Source organism: Sinohyriopsis cumingii, chromosome 5 (assembly GCF_028554795.1).
Source record: "Sinohyriopsis cumingii isolate HCF-2022 chromosome 5, ASM2855479v2, whole genome shotgun sequence".
Classification (NCBI taxonomy): Eukaryota; Metazoa; Mollusca; class Bivalvia; order Unionida; family Unionidae; genus Sinohyriopsis; species Sinohyriopsis cumingii.
Window position 1 is genome coordinate 156,106,386 of NC_142965.1, and position 15,751 is coordinate 156,122,136.

Sequence of the window (15,751 nt, forward strand, 5' to 3'; positions counted from 1 at the left end):
CTTCTTCTTCTTCTTCTTATTATTATTATTATTATTATTATTATTATTATTATTATCATTATTATTATCTAAATTATTCGTGGATTTTATCAAGTCATTACTTCCTTGTAAATTTTAATCATCTCCGTGAACTCAAAATCTGATATGTTCCTATCACTAAGACTTAATGATAATAACGAGGATAATTTGGATTATGCTAACGTCGCTATATGTAATTTTATTATATGATCATGCAATTTTGCATTTGTACATGTGCATATTGTTTGCGATGATATTTAGAATACCAGCAATTGTTGTTGCAGATGAAACCCAAACCGTTACAACTGTTGGTGGTATCACTAACGACGGTGTTATTGTTAATAATAATACGCCGGTTCCAGCAATAACAGCAGACGCTAAATAAACAATCCTGTCAATGACAACTAAAAAAGTCTGCGATGTTTTTTTGCTTTTACTGTTTACTCGTCAACGATATTTCATGAATTTGTATGCCATTCACTTGCTTGATTCTATGTAAAACGTTGAACGTTGATAGCAATGCTCAGTTTATTTAAATTAGGTGGGAATTTAGCTACTAATTCAAGACACCAATAATAAATCAAGCTGAGTTTTTTTTCTTCTTCGTAGCAGCAGAGAGGGTGGACAGACCTTTGTCTAAAAAGCGTCGAAACGTCGAAAATAAGCCTTTCTACAAACGATCGAAAAATAAAAAGCGTCGACAGATTTAAAAAGCGTCGACACTTTACTGAGAAAATCTCTATGCAATTTGTCTAATTAATATTACTCCATTGTCGTTGGTGATTTTTTCTAGTTTATTATGCACGCGTTTTTCGCAATTACGTCCTCGCGAGGTCCCCCCCACCCTCTCTGCTGCTATTAATTTATCCAAATATTTATCAAGTCCAATACGATATCTTGTTCTAGGATCATGTAGTGCTACTGTTATAAATCCATGCGGAGTAGCTTGCGCTCGTGAAAAGAAATTTTTGAATTTAATTATATCCATGTCACCGTTACACCGAGTTTGATGAATATTTCTCATCGTGTGTGTATCAACTCCATTAAACACAACTAAAATATTACAGTTATCTCTGATCACTTTTGGTATTTGTGTGTATCGTTGAGTAACATAAATGAAATCAGTATTTTTATGTCTACCACGGGAAAAAATCCTAGCTGGGTTTGTTTGTTTATCCAGCATCACATCATCGTATACAACCAAATTATTAATAAATCCCTCTATGGAATCAACTGATGGTGCTTCATCAATATCGGTTATAAACTCGATAACATCGTTATCTTGATCAATTCATGCGTTTTCATTAAAATCCTTGAGCACATCATAACATCGTTGATCATCAACTGACGGTGCTACCAAATACAATTTATCCCACTTTAACCATCTCATTATAAGATTGAGTAACAACTGTGTCTTTCCACTTCCAGATGGTCCTATTATTATCATTCTGATGGAATTCGGTAACGCAGGATGGTGCTTGACAGGTTCTCGTTTTCTTGTCACTGAGAAACCAATTATATCCATGCTGTATAAAATATCCATGGATTTATATTGTGTGAAGTGCAGGACGCGTACACCGACGGATACACTAACAACTATTACCACAAACAATAACATCAGCGGTTACGGGTAAGTGTACGTGGTGTGGTGCAAAGAAATTTAAATTGATTCCCGATGATAAGTCAGGGACAAAGTCAGCGTTAAAGAAAAAGCAACGAGGAGGTGATTTTGCAGCAAAATTAACAAAGTTACTGGGAACTCCGTGGGCTAAATACCCAGGAGAAAAACATCTACCAGGATATAATTATTGCGGTCCTGGTACTCGACTCGATATCAAGCTTGATAATCAGGATCAACCAAAACCAGGCGAGGAACCAATAAACGCTATTGAAAAAGCATGTCATGCTTATGATGTTGCGTATAAAAGCAATGATCTACAACATAGGCATATTGCAGATGTGAAATTAATTCATGCGCTAAATTCTATAAAAAATAAAAATATCAAAGAAAAATTAGCTAATTGGTTAGTAAGATCCGCGATGAAAGGTAAATTAGCACTAGGGGCTGGTAATATATAAATGGAATCGATTTATTATTCCCCAATTGGATACTGGAAAGGTAAAGCAGCAATTAGTAAACTCGCTGATGCAGCAGCAGTTAAACATTCTACTGCTAACGCGTGGTTATTCAAACAGGCAATATGGCAAATTTATCTACCGCCACCTAAGCAAATTCGATTTGCACATTTCAGTGTCAGTGTTCCTAATGAAGTTCATCAAGCTGATATTCTGTTTTTGCCACATGATACTGTACGTAGAAAAACGTACAAGTACGCGCTATCCGTTGTTGATGTTGCAAGTACATATAAAGAAGCAGAACCGCAATCAACGAAAACAGCTGCTGAGGTAGCCGATGCGTTTGAACGAATTTATCAACGAGGTGATCTACGATGGCCACAGCTGCAACAGGTTGATCCTGGCAAGGAATTTCTTGGTCCAGTGTCATCGTTAATGAAACAACATAATATCAAAATACGACGAGGACATACTGCAATTCATCGTGATCAGGCAATTGTTGAACGATTTAATCGAACACTCGCTGAGCGGTTATTTGGATATCAATACGCGAAGGAATTTTTTCAGGATACGAGATCTCGTGAATGGGTGGCAAGATTACCAAGTGTGATAACTGCATTAAATAATGAAACAACTCGAACGACCAACATGAAACCTAATAATGCAATTACAAAAGCGCATATACCTACACAACAACGTGATCTTTCAGCACAGCCAGTATTAGGTAATATCACTGTCAGGTATTTATACGAGCCCGGTGAACTCGAAGGTGGTAAAAAAGAGCGACTGATCCTATTTGGAGTGTTACCACACATAAGATATCTACCGTAACAAGATCCTCAGGCAGACCTGCAATCTACCGATTAGATTCAACTGCTCCTCAACGTGGATTTGTGCATGAACAATTACAAGTAATTCCCGAGGATACACAATTACCACCGCGATCACTTAACTAGCACTAGCACCTCTACGTCGATTATATTCACGACAGGTCAACATGGTATTTTCTCGTGTATGACAAAGATTGTTATTTTTTTCTGTCTACGGTAAATTGTTTTGGATCATTTTTCATATACCGCCATAACATTATACAATTACAACTTGCACAATGATTATTCTGTTGTTGTTTCAACGTGCTGATATTCAATATCAAGATCAAATTCTCGAATATTTTTTTATCAGATTGCTCATAACCAGCTAATTGTTTTCTTATTACATCACCTCGATATTTATCGAGGTCATCACTAGTCACTGACACGTCCATGACGATTCGTCTCAGTTGAGATATTTTTCTAACTCGAGACACTGCAAGATAAACTAAGTTGGACCATTCGATGTGATCATCGACGATCCAAACAACTGTGTCAGTAATAGTTAATCCCTGAGATGAATGAATCGTCATTGCGTATCCTAGCGTCCACGGGGATTAATCAGCACGTAGAGCATCTTCAACAACATCAACATCAACTGCGACAATATCATTCAACACAAGATTCTGTTTCCTTGACTCGGTCTGTCCTGGTATATCAACATCAGTATTCTGTCGCCGTGTATCAGCTGGTCGATAACATAACGGAGTTGGCAATGTTGGATATTTATCTTTATGCAACTGAAACAATTCCCGTTGAAGTGTATCAAGAACTATCTTTCTACTTGCAACTATCAGATCATTTGGTCGCCATGTTTGTAGAAAGTCGTTCATGGGTGTTTCTGAAATTATCTCTCGCATTACTTCACATTGAATTTTATTCGGTTGTAGTCTGATTAATTTTTTAAATTCCTTCAACGTTGCATCAAGTGCTCTATGATCATCAGACACTTCTTCATAATAATCAACAAAGTTCTTTAGCCATCCATGTGGAGACGGTTCAACAAACGGTTGTGGTTGACCATGATCGGCACACATTATTACAGCAGTATTTCTTGTTAACAACCAATCTAGAAATGTTTTTAATGTTTCCAACGACACAGTGCATATTTCATCCCAAATGATGATCCTTGGAATGTATTTCTAGCCTATCCTTAAAGATGTCCATGTATCACCCTTCCATCGGAAGAAGCTGTGATAAGTACACGATTGTACTTTTCGTTGTTTCATCTCTCGCGCGAGTCTGTGTGTAGGTGTCAGCACGATCATATCTGATTTCTGAAATAGTTCGATCGCTTGAGTGGTTTTACCAGAGCCTTCCGGTCCGTTTATGGATATCGTTTTATATCTAGCAATTGGATCATATACCGATGGTAACAACGAAGTTGTCGATGATATATTTGATCGTTGATTTTTATAATAATCATCTTTGATCGTAACATCTGCTGATTCTGAATAATCAAGTATATTTTCTTTCTTTATTCTCCATGAACCCCACGGTTCATCATCGTCCGTAAAATCATCCAACAATGTTGCATATTTCTTATCGATATAGAATGAATCCGTTGCAACCCTGACTGCGATATCAGGGAATTTATTTGTCATAGATAGCAAGTTTATGCTCACGTAGGCCAACATCGATGATCTTAAATGCGTATACTGAGGCGATTCTCCATCCATATAGCTTACAATCGTACCTAATCGTGTTTCATTTGATAAATAAACATCCTCGCGGTTTATAAATATATTTCTCGCTGCTGCATCAGGAACTATAAAATCGTATTCGGTATCATCCAGTATTAATCGTGCATGACGTTGTTTATGATCATATGCTTCACCTTGAGTAAACTTTCCTATTATTTTTCTTCCAAGATCCTTTGCTGTTTTATCGCTATTATTGAGTTTAATCTCGAGGATTCTAGGAGCATCTTTGATGATATCATCCTTGAAAGCATCAGGACATTTTTCTCTAAATTCTTTAATGACCTCATCGAGACTGATATTCTCCCTCGGTGGTAACCAAACCTCGGTTTGTTTCTTATATGATATAATTGCCTCACTAACCACCAACGATACCAATATCGCACAATCGAGCATATATCGTAATAAAACTATTGGTGCCCAGCGTTCTTCTGAGAAATGTCTACCAAACCAAACATAACATATCGTATGAAGATCCATAGCAAACTCGAATGATTCAACACAAGCAAATCCAGTTAGGTCAATATCCGGCAATGGTCCATTTATCGATACTCGCGTCATTTCATGTGTTGGATGACCGAACCTTGCAAAATACTTAGAACAGTCTCCGTATCCGAGAAAACTTCCTGGATAACATGCAACCATATCAACAGATATCATATCGTTGTAATTGTATTTGGTATTCCACAATCCGCCGTGGCCATACTCGACACATCTTGATTGTATATCCGAAAGAAATTCATTTCGGGTTGGTTTCCACGAATTTTTTTCTCTAGCAACATGAGCTGCAACAGATGGAACAGTAAAACAGTTGCTGAGCAACTCATCAATATTTTCTGAATATTTTTGAGCAAGATTTTTCATTTCTTCATGAAGGGATTCTTTACGATATATTTGACCGTTGGGTTGCACAAATTGATCATATTTTTCATCATCTGAGCTCTTAAATAACCACACTGACACAGGATCGTTTTTATTTATTTTGTTAATAAAATGAAACATGTTATCATCATAAAATTTAAGAGTTCGATTTCGTGGAAATATTGTTACTGCGCTAGTCCACGCGTGTGCGTTATGATCAATAATTTCGATCGAAGTTCCTTTTGATTTATATTTTGATTCATATAATATTTCTCCTGTTATCGTCGCTACGGTTATTGGGAATTTTAATTTTTTTCCTAACTCAGTGACATCTTTGATAGACGCTCCGGTATCTTTAATTGTTTCTCCCCACGTTTTTATTATTTTACGTCTTTTATCTGTTAAACCGTTTCCACGGGCCGCGTTTGTAAAATGTTCTATTACTCGCTCGGCTACACAGTTTATTTTTGAAAATTTCATCGGCGCCAGCTTATCAACGCTAGGTTTTTCATTTATCACATAGATTCCATAAACAACTGCTGTTACAGGATACGCTCGCTCATAATACGGTTTGTCAATACCGATCAATAGACCTGGTTTGGAATTTCTACTTAGTATGACAGTTTTTTTATTACCGTGGACAGGATCATATTTGTCACGGATAATCCAGTTATCTGTTTCTGCAAGTATGACAAATTTTATTCTGAAAAGATAACTTCTATCATCGAGCTGTTTAATAATAGCTGCTGTTCTTTTGTCATTCATCGTAGCGTCGATGATACCGTCGACACCTTTGGCCTTGACTTTGTCAATGCGAATAATCTTGAACGTTGACCAGACATGAGATGCACCATCTGCGTGAAATTCTTTCTTGGCGTCGTGAATTTTATTGACATCTGCGGGCATCACTTCAGTACTCGGTAATTTTACTGGTTGTCGTTTTCGTCTTATTAATCATGCTAGTCTATCTTTGATCGCCGAGAACGCCTTACCAGCAACATTGACAATTGCACCAGGAGTTTTTTCACGAACAATATCAATAGCTTTCATCGATAATTGTTTTGCAACAGGTGCTACTTTTGGATCTATCCTTGTAAATAATCCCGTACAATATTACCAAGTCCATCTCCGTAAATTGCCCCATAGATTGGTAATCGTGAGTTTACCGCTCTGACCTGTACGGATTTACGATGATTATTGTGTACTATCGTCTTATTTTATTGACCATTTATCTAACAAACTAGTCACTATAATCATCAACAAGTTCATCGATAAGTTTTCTGTAAACGCCGATATCCATGATACCACCTTGAAATAATCGCCGACAAATATCAGCTGCTTCATTGGATATTTCTGGTGAGTTATTTCCGGCACGTTTTCCCCCTATGAGAACTTCTAACCGTGACACATGATTGAGGATATTATCGGGACAAACAAAATTATTTCCCACTGTATTCAGGGAAGAAAGACCACTTCCAGTAGCGTCAAAAGAATCATCGCCAGGATCACTTTCTTTACCCAGTGAACGTAATTTCTCCCGTTGTTTAGTTTCTATATCTCTGAATATTTCTTCTCTTTGTTTCCATTCTTCTTCTACGTTTTGCTTCATTTCTTTTGCCATCTGTTCCCTTTTCTCTCTAGATGGTTTCAACATCATCTCTTTCTGCGGTGAAGAAGAGTGTTGTTGTTCTATTTGTTGCAGAGGTGGAGGAAGTTGATATGAAGGTTCCTGCTGAGAGAGTTGTTGTTGTTCTAGTTGTTTTATTTTCTCTCTATAAAGTCTTTTTACTTCTTTAACAAGATTTTTATATTCTAGATCTCTGACTTGTTTTTTGTTTCTATATACGCGATATATCCATTTAATAAGATTATCATCACTGACTTTTTCATGACGGGGTTATAGAATTTCAGATTTATTATATATACCAAATAATATTGTTTCGGGTAATTTTTCTCTTTTAGTATTTCTAATATCCTCGACAAACCCTTTCCTAATCTTGCAATCAATTCTAAGTTTTCTTCTATTGGTTTGGGTTCAGGTGTATGTTCTTTTCTCACGTCGGCGACTTCAGTACGAAGTTTTCCAATATCTTCAAGTATTTCTTCATCGACGGGTGGAGGTTGAGCTGCAGCTATATCAGTTGGAAGATCTCGTAAAATCTTTTTTGTTTGTTTGGTTCTTCTTGCTATTTTTTCAGTCTGCGCTGCAGTTTGTTCTAATACTGGAAAAATACCTTTTTTCCTCTTCTCATCTTCCTCCTCAATATCTCCCCATATAGTTTTTTCAACAGCCGCTGCAGCTTTTTTAGTAGCTGTAGTGACGGGTTTAAATAGTTTTTCAGTGTCTTCTTCGTACTCAACTTGTGCTTCCTGCTGCGCTTGTAGTTTTTTCTGAATGAATCTCTAACAGGAAGAAATTTTTTGATTGCTTCTAATCGTTCTCGAGCTATCCTTGCAGTATGAGATTCCGGATGTACCATTTTATTATAACATAATGATTTAATTATAGCAGCAGAGGGGGTGGGGGACCTCGCGAGGACGTAATTGCGTAAAACGCGTGCATAATAAACTAGAAAAAATCACCAACGACAATGGAGTAATATTAATTAGACAAATTCCATAGAGATTTTCTCAGTAAAGTGTCGACGCTTTTTTAAATCTGTCGACACTTTTTTTTTTCGACCGTTTGTAGGAAGGCTTATTTTCGACGTTTCGACGCTTTTCATACAAAGGTCTGTCCACCCTCTCTGCTGCTTTCGTTTTCCACAGTAAATGTTTCTTCGTCGTTTGGATCTGACATCACTAACATAGATCCAGGAGATCCACATGACGGAGTCAGTGGATAATGCCGTGAAATTGTGGTAGATATTATAAATGTTACAAGTTACAAGTACTGAGAGCCTGTATATACCGGTAACTTCAGCGCCATGTTTAATGATTTTATTGAGTGGTGACCATAAATCTTGGTCAGACTCTCCTGTATATACCACGTTGATAATCTGCTTGTGGGGAATTTTAATCAGATTACATTTTTTAACGATATCAGGAATTCCACATATAACACCTAATTATATTTCTAATATCATCGATATTACTCGGCGTCATCGTGATTAACTCTGAAAATGATTTAGAATCTCCGATAACACCTCATCGTTTATTAAACGTTTTGATGTCTGACATAGTTGTTTTAATATCGCAGAGTTTTGTGTTAATTTCAGAGAGTTTTACTTCAACAGTCAACGGTATTCCAAAGAATTTCTCTGCGATTTCATTTATTGTTCTAACATTTCTACGACAGTTTATAAACATATTCAACTCTCAGCGTGGTTAATTTGTTATCTACTGTGTCTATATATTTTTTGTTGCGGCATCTTTATCAGATTTTGGATCTCTTAAAACAACTATTTTATTTCCATTCTTGCTGAGTTCACCTGTCATTGTATCACCGGTAGATCGTAAAGGATTAGCAACACGTTTTGCAGTTTCATTTCTAAAAGTTGATATTGATATATTTGAGTCTCTGATTCTACCGCCGTCAGTAAATACTGGAATATTATCCATAGTAGCACCGAGAACTCTACGAACATTCCATTTAATATTACTCGTCTTCAAAACTCAGTATTTACCCTGAAAAATAACAACTTCATCTCGATAAACTCCAGAGAAGATCATAATATCGGCAAGCTCATCTTTAGTTGCGTAATTCGACAAATCGATATCATCTTTTCTTTTTTCTTCTTTTCTTTGATAGAAGAAGATCTTCTGAAAATATCTACCATTATGCTATAAGATCTGTTTAAAATGATTAACGGCTACTTGTATACTTGTGCACGACTTTATGAGGTGGTAATGTTGATGAAGATATAGCGTCGAGTACAACAATATCTTCACGGCTGCATATTGACCGTTCGGTTTTTGTCTGTGTTGGTAATGTTGAATACCAAGCTGGAGTTTTTATTGATTTCACGTAACTTATAAATTCTTTTGGTGGATCCAACCCATCAGAATCAAAATAAATAATTCCACTTGGATCAATCGCGTATGCAACCTAAAAAACTTTTGATATTTAATTTTGTTTAGCAGAATCAAGTAAATCAAAATTTGACATTGGCCCTGCAGAGGCTATTAGCCCTGGTATAGCTGCAAGATGTGGAAATATACCGCCTTTTTAATTGTGTCTTTAACCGCACCAGCAGAAGGTTTGAGTTTAACGCCTGTTCTGGGGTGTTATTGAAGTGTCTGAATTGACGTTATGACAATGATAGTTTATTTTGACCACGTGTTATCTGATCTTTTCTTAGTGATATTTTTATTCCGCAATTTTTCGCTGAACTTGACTGAATCATTTTAATCTGACCAGGAGTCAAACTGATATTGTTTTTCTTGTAGGGTTTAACGCCATTTTACAGCACACGATAGGCTATACATGTAGGCCAGTATTAATGGTGGAGGAAGAATCCTGGAAAACCCCAGAAAAGAACCACCAACCCACGAGAAGCTACTGGCGAGCTTTCAAACATACCAATCCGAGACTCGAACCCACGCAGACAGGTGAGATGGCAGTAATCCGTAATCGACAGCGCTTTAGACCACTCGGCCACTCGGGGCCCCAGAGTCAGACTGACACTAACATGATGATATGACATTTATAAATGTGATCAATTTAATTACAAGTTTTCTATTGCAGCATCAATAACTCTCATTCGTCCTCCAGTACATTCAAGAAACAGTATAACTGCGATTGCTCTGTAATTAACACCAGCACCTGGATTCACATGATCTCGAAAGTGAATATCAACAACAGATTGTTTAAGTAAATCTAAATGTTTCAATGAAAAGTAATAGATCGGATACAGATTTCTAAAATCTAACTGTAATATTTGTAACCGGTATCTCCATTTTGATCACGTCCAATAAATGTCATTAATTGACGATATGCACGTGATATATGGTTATTTTCAAAACTTAAAGTTATATCTTCAGATGGTTCCTGATGTCCATTATCCGTAAAGAAACTTCACTAACTGCAAGGTTGTTAAATATCATATGACTCCCTTTTTGATTATCTAATCGTTCAGCATTTTGTAACGCGATACATATATGCATCGGTGCAGAAATTCACTGTTGTGACGCAGTATGCCATGCAATTTACCCAGCAATATTACTCTGAATGCAATCTGTAGTTACTGTTGACCACAATAACAATGATTTTCCGCCTGAATTCATAAAATTAATTAATCTTTCTTCTTCACCAATTGTTGGAGTCATTACTGGCATCCACAGTGAAATTTTAAATATTATTTTACCAGCAGCAGCAGCTCATAGCCAAAATATCATAATTATAATTACCCTTTCTCACAAGTACAACTGTATGATTCACTCCAAAGATAACTTTTCTGACATTTCTACAAAATCCAAAGATATATGATAATGGAATTGCGCATGAAAATCTTCTACGACCATCTTTCAACATTGATTTGCATATAGCAAATCCTAAATTGTAATTGCCGTTGACGCTCTGTTACAAAAAAAAAAAAAATCAGCACCGGGTCTGTCTATCACTCCAGCTGGTTGTGGATCAGTCGCAGTAACTCGTGCCACTTGTACTTTTAAATGTTGTCTGGGATCAGGGTGATCAGTATTATCTTTGGCGAACGTCATTGACAGACCAGCTGACCTTGTATAATCATCTGAATATCTTGCTAAATTTATTACCATTGCATCAACATCAACGTTTATTGAATTATTTCAATATTTTTTCCGTCAATTATGTACGTAGCGCAATCAAGTAACGCCATGATAAAGTTGTTTGCAAAACCAATTATGGCATCAGCTCCATATGCTGTATTAAGAAGGACAGCTGTTACAAGCTCTCCTTCTACTTCAATAAATGCTTCAGCAGGTAAGAAATATCTGCTTGTATCTTGAACTTGTAGTTCGATTCTTCCTCGTGAGTTATGTACACGTGCGTCATAAGATTCGTCTTGAGAACTAGTGCATCCATATCAAACGCTGGATCGGATATACGCTTGAACATCTTTTTATAACTATCCTGGTCTAACACGAAGACCAATTCCTGAAATGAAACTTGCATTTGTCGGTATAATTTCATTAGTCAACTTTGTAGGAACAACTTCATTAACAGCCAGCTCTGCTAGTTTTTTGTTTGCAGCTTGCTTAATTTTTTTACTAATATTTGCAGGCATAACTGCAGTGCTGGGTGATTGTACTGGTCGTAGTTTTCTTCGTACTAATCGAGCTAATCTTTATTTGATCGATGCAAATTACCAACAGCACCAATACCTTTATCGCGAATAGTTTCAATAGCTTTCATCCCTAATTGGTTTGCAATCGGTATTGCTTTTGGAGCTATTCTCTTAAATAAACCCTGAACAACATCACCAAGTCCATCTTCGTAAATCACTTTGTAACTTGACAATTGTGCATTTCTACCCTAACTATTACACGCCCACATTGAGCATTGTGTATAATCATTTTAAAGTACATGCTGATTAATTAATTGTTTTCAGTCGCTGTGATTATCATCGACAATTTCATTAAAGAGATAATGATAAGTGTTACGATCCATAATACCACCAGTAAACAACCTTCGGTAAATATAAGATATTTCATTAATAATTTCTGGATAATTATTTCCTGAGCATTTTCCTCCGATCCGAATTTATAGTCGGTCATCATCGGCAAGAACACTGTAAATACATGTTCCTAGACCACTTCCGGTTTTTGAAGAAGGGCACGCAGTAATCACAGTGATAACCTACAAGAAGGGCATACAGTAGTCACATTGATAATATACAAGAAGGGCACGCAGTAATCACATTGATAACATACAAGATGAGCAAGCAGTAATCACATTGATAGCGTACAAGAAGGGCATGCAGTAATCATATTGATAACATACAAGAAGGGCACGCAGTAATCGCATTGATAACATACAAGATGAGCAAGCAGTAATCACATTGATAACATACAAGAAGGGCACACAGTAATCGCATTGATAACATTCAAGAAGGGCACACAGTAATCACATTGATAACATACAGGAAGGACACACAGTAATCGCATTGATAACATACAGGAAGGGCACGCACTAATCACATTGATAACACACAAGATGAGCATGCAGTAATCACATCGATAACATACAAAAAGGGCACGCAGTAATCTTATTGATAACATACAAGAAGGGCACGGCTGTTCGAACTAATTTAGGTATCAATATTACTTAAAATATTATAATATAAGATAATGTAAACAGTTTATTTATAGCGCTTCCATTGTTCGTTGTAATGTCACTGTGTAAAGGACCCAACTAGGAGTTATATATTCCAGTCTTTTTATTGTAAGTGTAAAAATACATGAAAAGACAAATTATAATGCCATATTTTATTTCATCGTTTGTTTTTGATTTTTGTTGGTACAACATTGTTTAGTTTTTCCAGTATGTAAGCAAATATAATAATCTATTTTATTTCAAACCTCTGAAAACAAATATTACTGACTAAAATTTATTAAAACTGTTTGAATATTCAACATAAAAATTGAGAAAATTATACTCAAAAGAAAAGTTTCCAGACATCAGGAGTATTTACACCTCATAAACACACCACACATTAGTCACACCTCACAAACAGACCATACAGTATTCACACCTCAAACACACCACACAGTATTCACACCTCACAAACACAACACAACACACAATACTCACACCTGACAAACACACCACACAGTATTAACACGTCACTAACATACCATACAGTATTCGCACCTCAAAAACACAACATACAGTATTCACACCTCACAAACACACCACACAGTATTCACATAACACGAACACAACACACATTATTCACACGTCACTAACAGACCATACAGTATTCACACCTCAAAACACAACACACAGTATTCACACATCGCAAGCACAACATGCAGTATTCACACATCACAAACAGACCATATATTCACACCTCACAAACACACCACACAGTATTCACACCTCACAAACACACCACACAGTATTCACACTTCACAAAAACAACACAGCACAAATTATTCAGACATCAGTAACAGACCATACAGTATTCACACTTCACAAACAACCACACAGTATTCACACCTCACAAACAAACCATACAGTATTCACACATGACCAGCATACCATACAGTATTTACACCTGACAAACACACCGAACAGTACTCACACCTCATCAATATACCATACAGTATTCACACCTTACCAACACCCCCTCCTAAAGATATACACTTAAATGTTGCAAACGTGTATTTAGCTTATCTTCAGGTGGATATTGTTCTAACGTTCTATTTATGTCAAGTGGTTTTTTTCGTGCTCGTTATCATGATTTGGTAAAGGACGATCCGACAAGTGTATTAATTTCATCATGGGGTGGGGTGGGGTTAAAACGATTAAGAAAGACTCATTGCTGCCAAGGAAAGAATAATAATCGGCTGAAAATTGAATACAATTTTAAATAATATTCTGAACTATTAAAATATTGAAACATGTTGGTGTTTAAGTTATCGAAAGTCAGAGTAATAAACCTGGGATGGTTTCAAGTTAAAATATATTTTAAATAGCAAAGCAATGCCATTAGCTTTTGATGTAATTCAGCATGCATTTGCAAAATCTCTGAACTGCTGGCAGACTTCCATCGTACATGGCCAAGTGCATTAGAAAACCGTGCTCATATCCAGGATAGTATTGATGAGTTACCTCCTTTCCAATTCGTCTCAATCTTTTCTCTAGCAAAAATCCATCGTCTCGTAACACGTCAAAGTTAGTCGTCACCATGCATGTTGGAGGAAGCTTTGCAAGAGCACTGTCTGTTGCCATTAACGGTGCAAAGTTTGAGTCAAGGAGATAAGGTTCTAATTTTTCCGAAACATCCTCATCGCCATAATTGTCGCCGTAGTCATCTTCAATGATGGCTTGGAATTCGTCCGGCAACAGTTCGTGACTGACGTATCTAGCATATTCGGATTGTTTAATAGCGGGAGATGTGTGGTTATTGGTTGAGAAATGAGACTGATATTTCCAGTCGCCAATCATGTACGAGAGGAAATATTCCGCCATTGTGTCCCCTGTTATGAAGGCTGGACCGTTACTGTTCTGTATGTAGGAAGGGAGCAGGAAGTTAATACCCTGCAGTACAGGGTAAATCAAACCTTGTGCCGCCAATTTAGGGGAATCCAGTTCTTGAGATAGCCTGAGAGCAACCGACATCGCAAGATTACCGCCGGCACTATCACCTACAAGTTAATATTAGAATCTAGGAATATGTTTGCAAAGAATACAATAATAAATGAAGCGCATACGTCTTCAGTGGGTTTTAAAAAAATGTGATTTCTCTTTTATTCATTTACACGCATACTAGATATTCGTAAGTACATATAAGCCAACGAAGGTCTTGTTTATTCAAATGGAATTTGTTCAAAAATGGAGGAAAAGAGAAGGCATAGATACATGGCGCTTTTGACAGGATGCTTATTTTCTATTTTAATATAACTGTATGATAAATGATGATATAAATGGACAGGATTTCATATTATTTTGGATTTTGGATTAATGTATAGTCCCACTATTGAACCTTTTGAACTTATATGGATTGCAGTGACATAGGTTTTAATTTACTAAATGCTGAAAATAGCTCACATGGTATAAATTGTTACAAATTTGTAAAACAGTGTAATACATTTTGGAGCATGCGCATTTGGTATTATTAAAGAATTCTTAGATTCTTGAGCAGCAGGGGGGGCGAATCGGACATTTTGTCCAATCGTTATTTTGCTTAATTATTACTTTCTGCACTCAACGATCTAGTGTCGTCAGCGCCTGGTAAAAAAAAAACGACGTCGTCGTTGGGGGATCGTCCAAACGTCATTTGGTTTAATTAACACCTTCTGCGTGCCGATCCCCAGCGTCGTCAGCGTCCGGTAAGCACATCGACGACCGCGTCGATGTCATCGCCCCCCCTGCTGCTGAGTAGTTATTTACAATGATCTTACAAACAGAGTGATCACTAACTCCTCCTCCTGTAGATCAATTAGGTTATTTGACTGATCGGTAAGTCTGAAATTAATTCTCGTTAAAAACCGATCATGGCATCGCATATAGACCGGATTAATCGGACTCTCAATGATTAAAAATCCCGGAGGGGCTGTTGGTGAAAACGAATAAAGGATATA

At 36.7% G+C, this 15,751-nt stretch overlaps 1 protein-coding gene across 1 annotated transcript in view; it reads right to left on the reverse strand.

Moving 5' to 3' along the window:
- Positions 1-12,864: 12,864 nt before the first annotated feature.
- LOC149800516 (neutral cholesterol ester hydrolase 1-like) overlaps positions 12,865-15,751 on the reverse strand; it is a 33,357-nt gene continuing 30,470 nt past the window's right edge. The window contains exon 7 of the mRNA XM_089960149.1: positions 12,865-14,815. Coding sequence (XP_089816275.1) covers positions 14,157-14,815 — 659 coding nt within the window. The 3' untranslated portion in view covers positions 12,865-14,156. The remainder of the gene's footprint in view (positions 14,816-15,751) is intronic.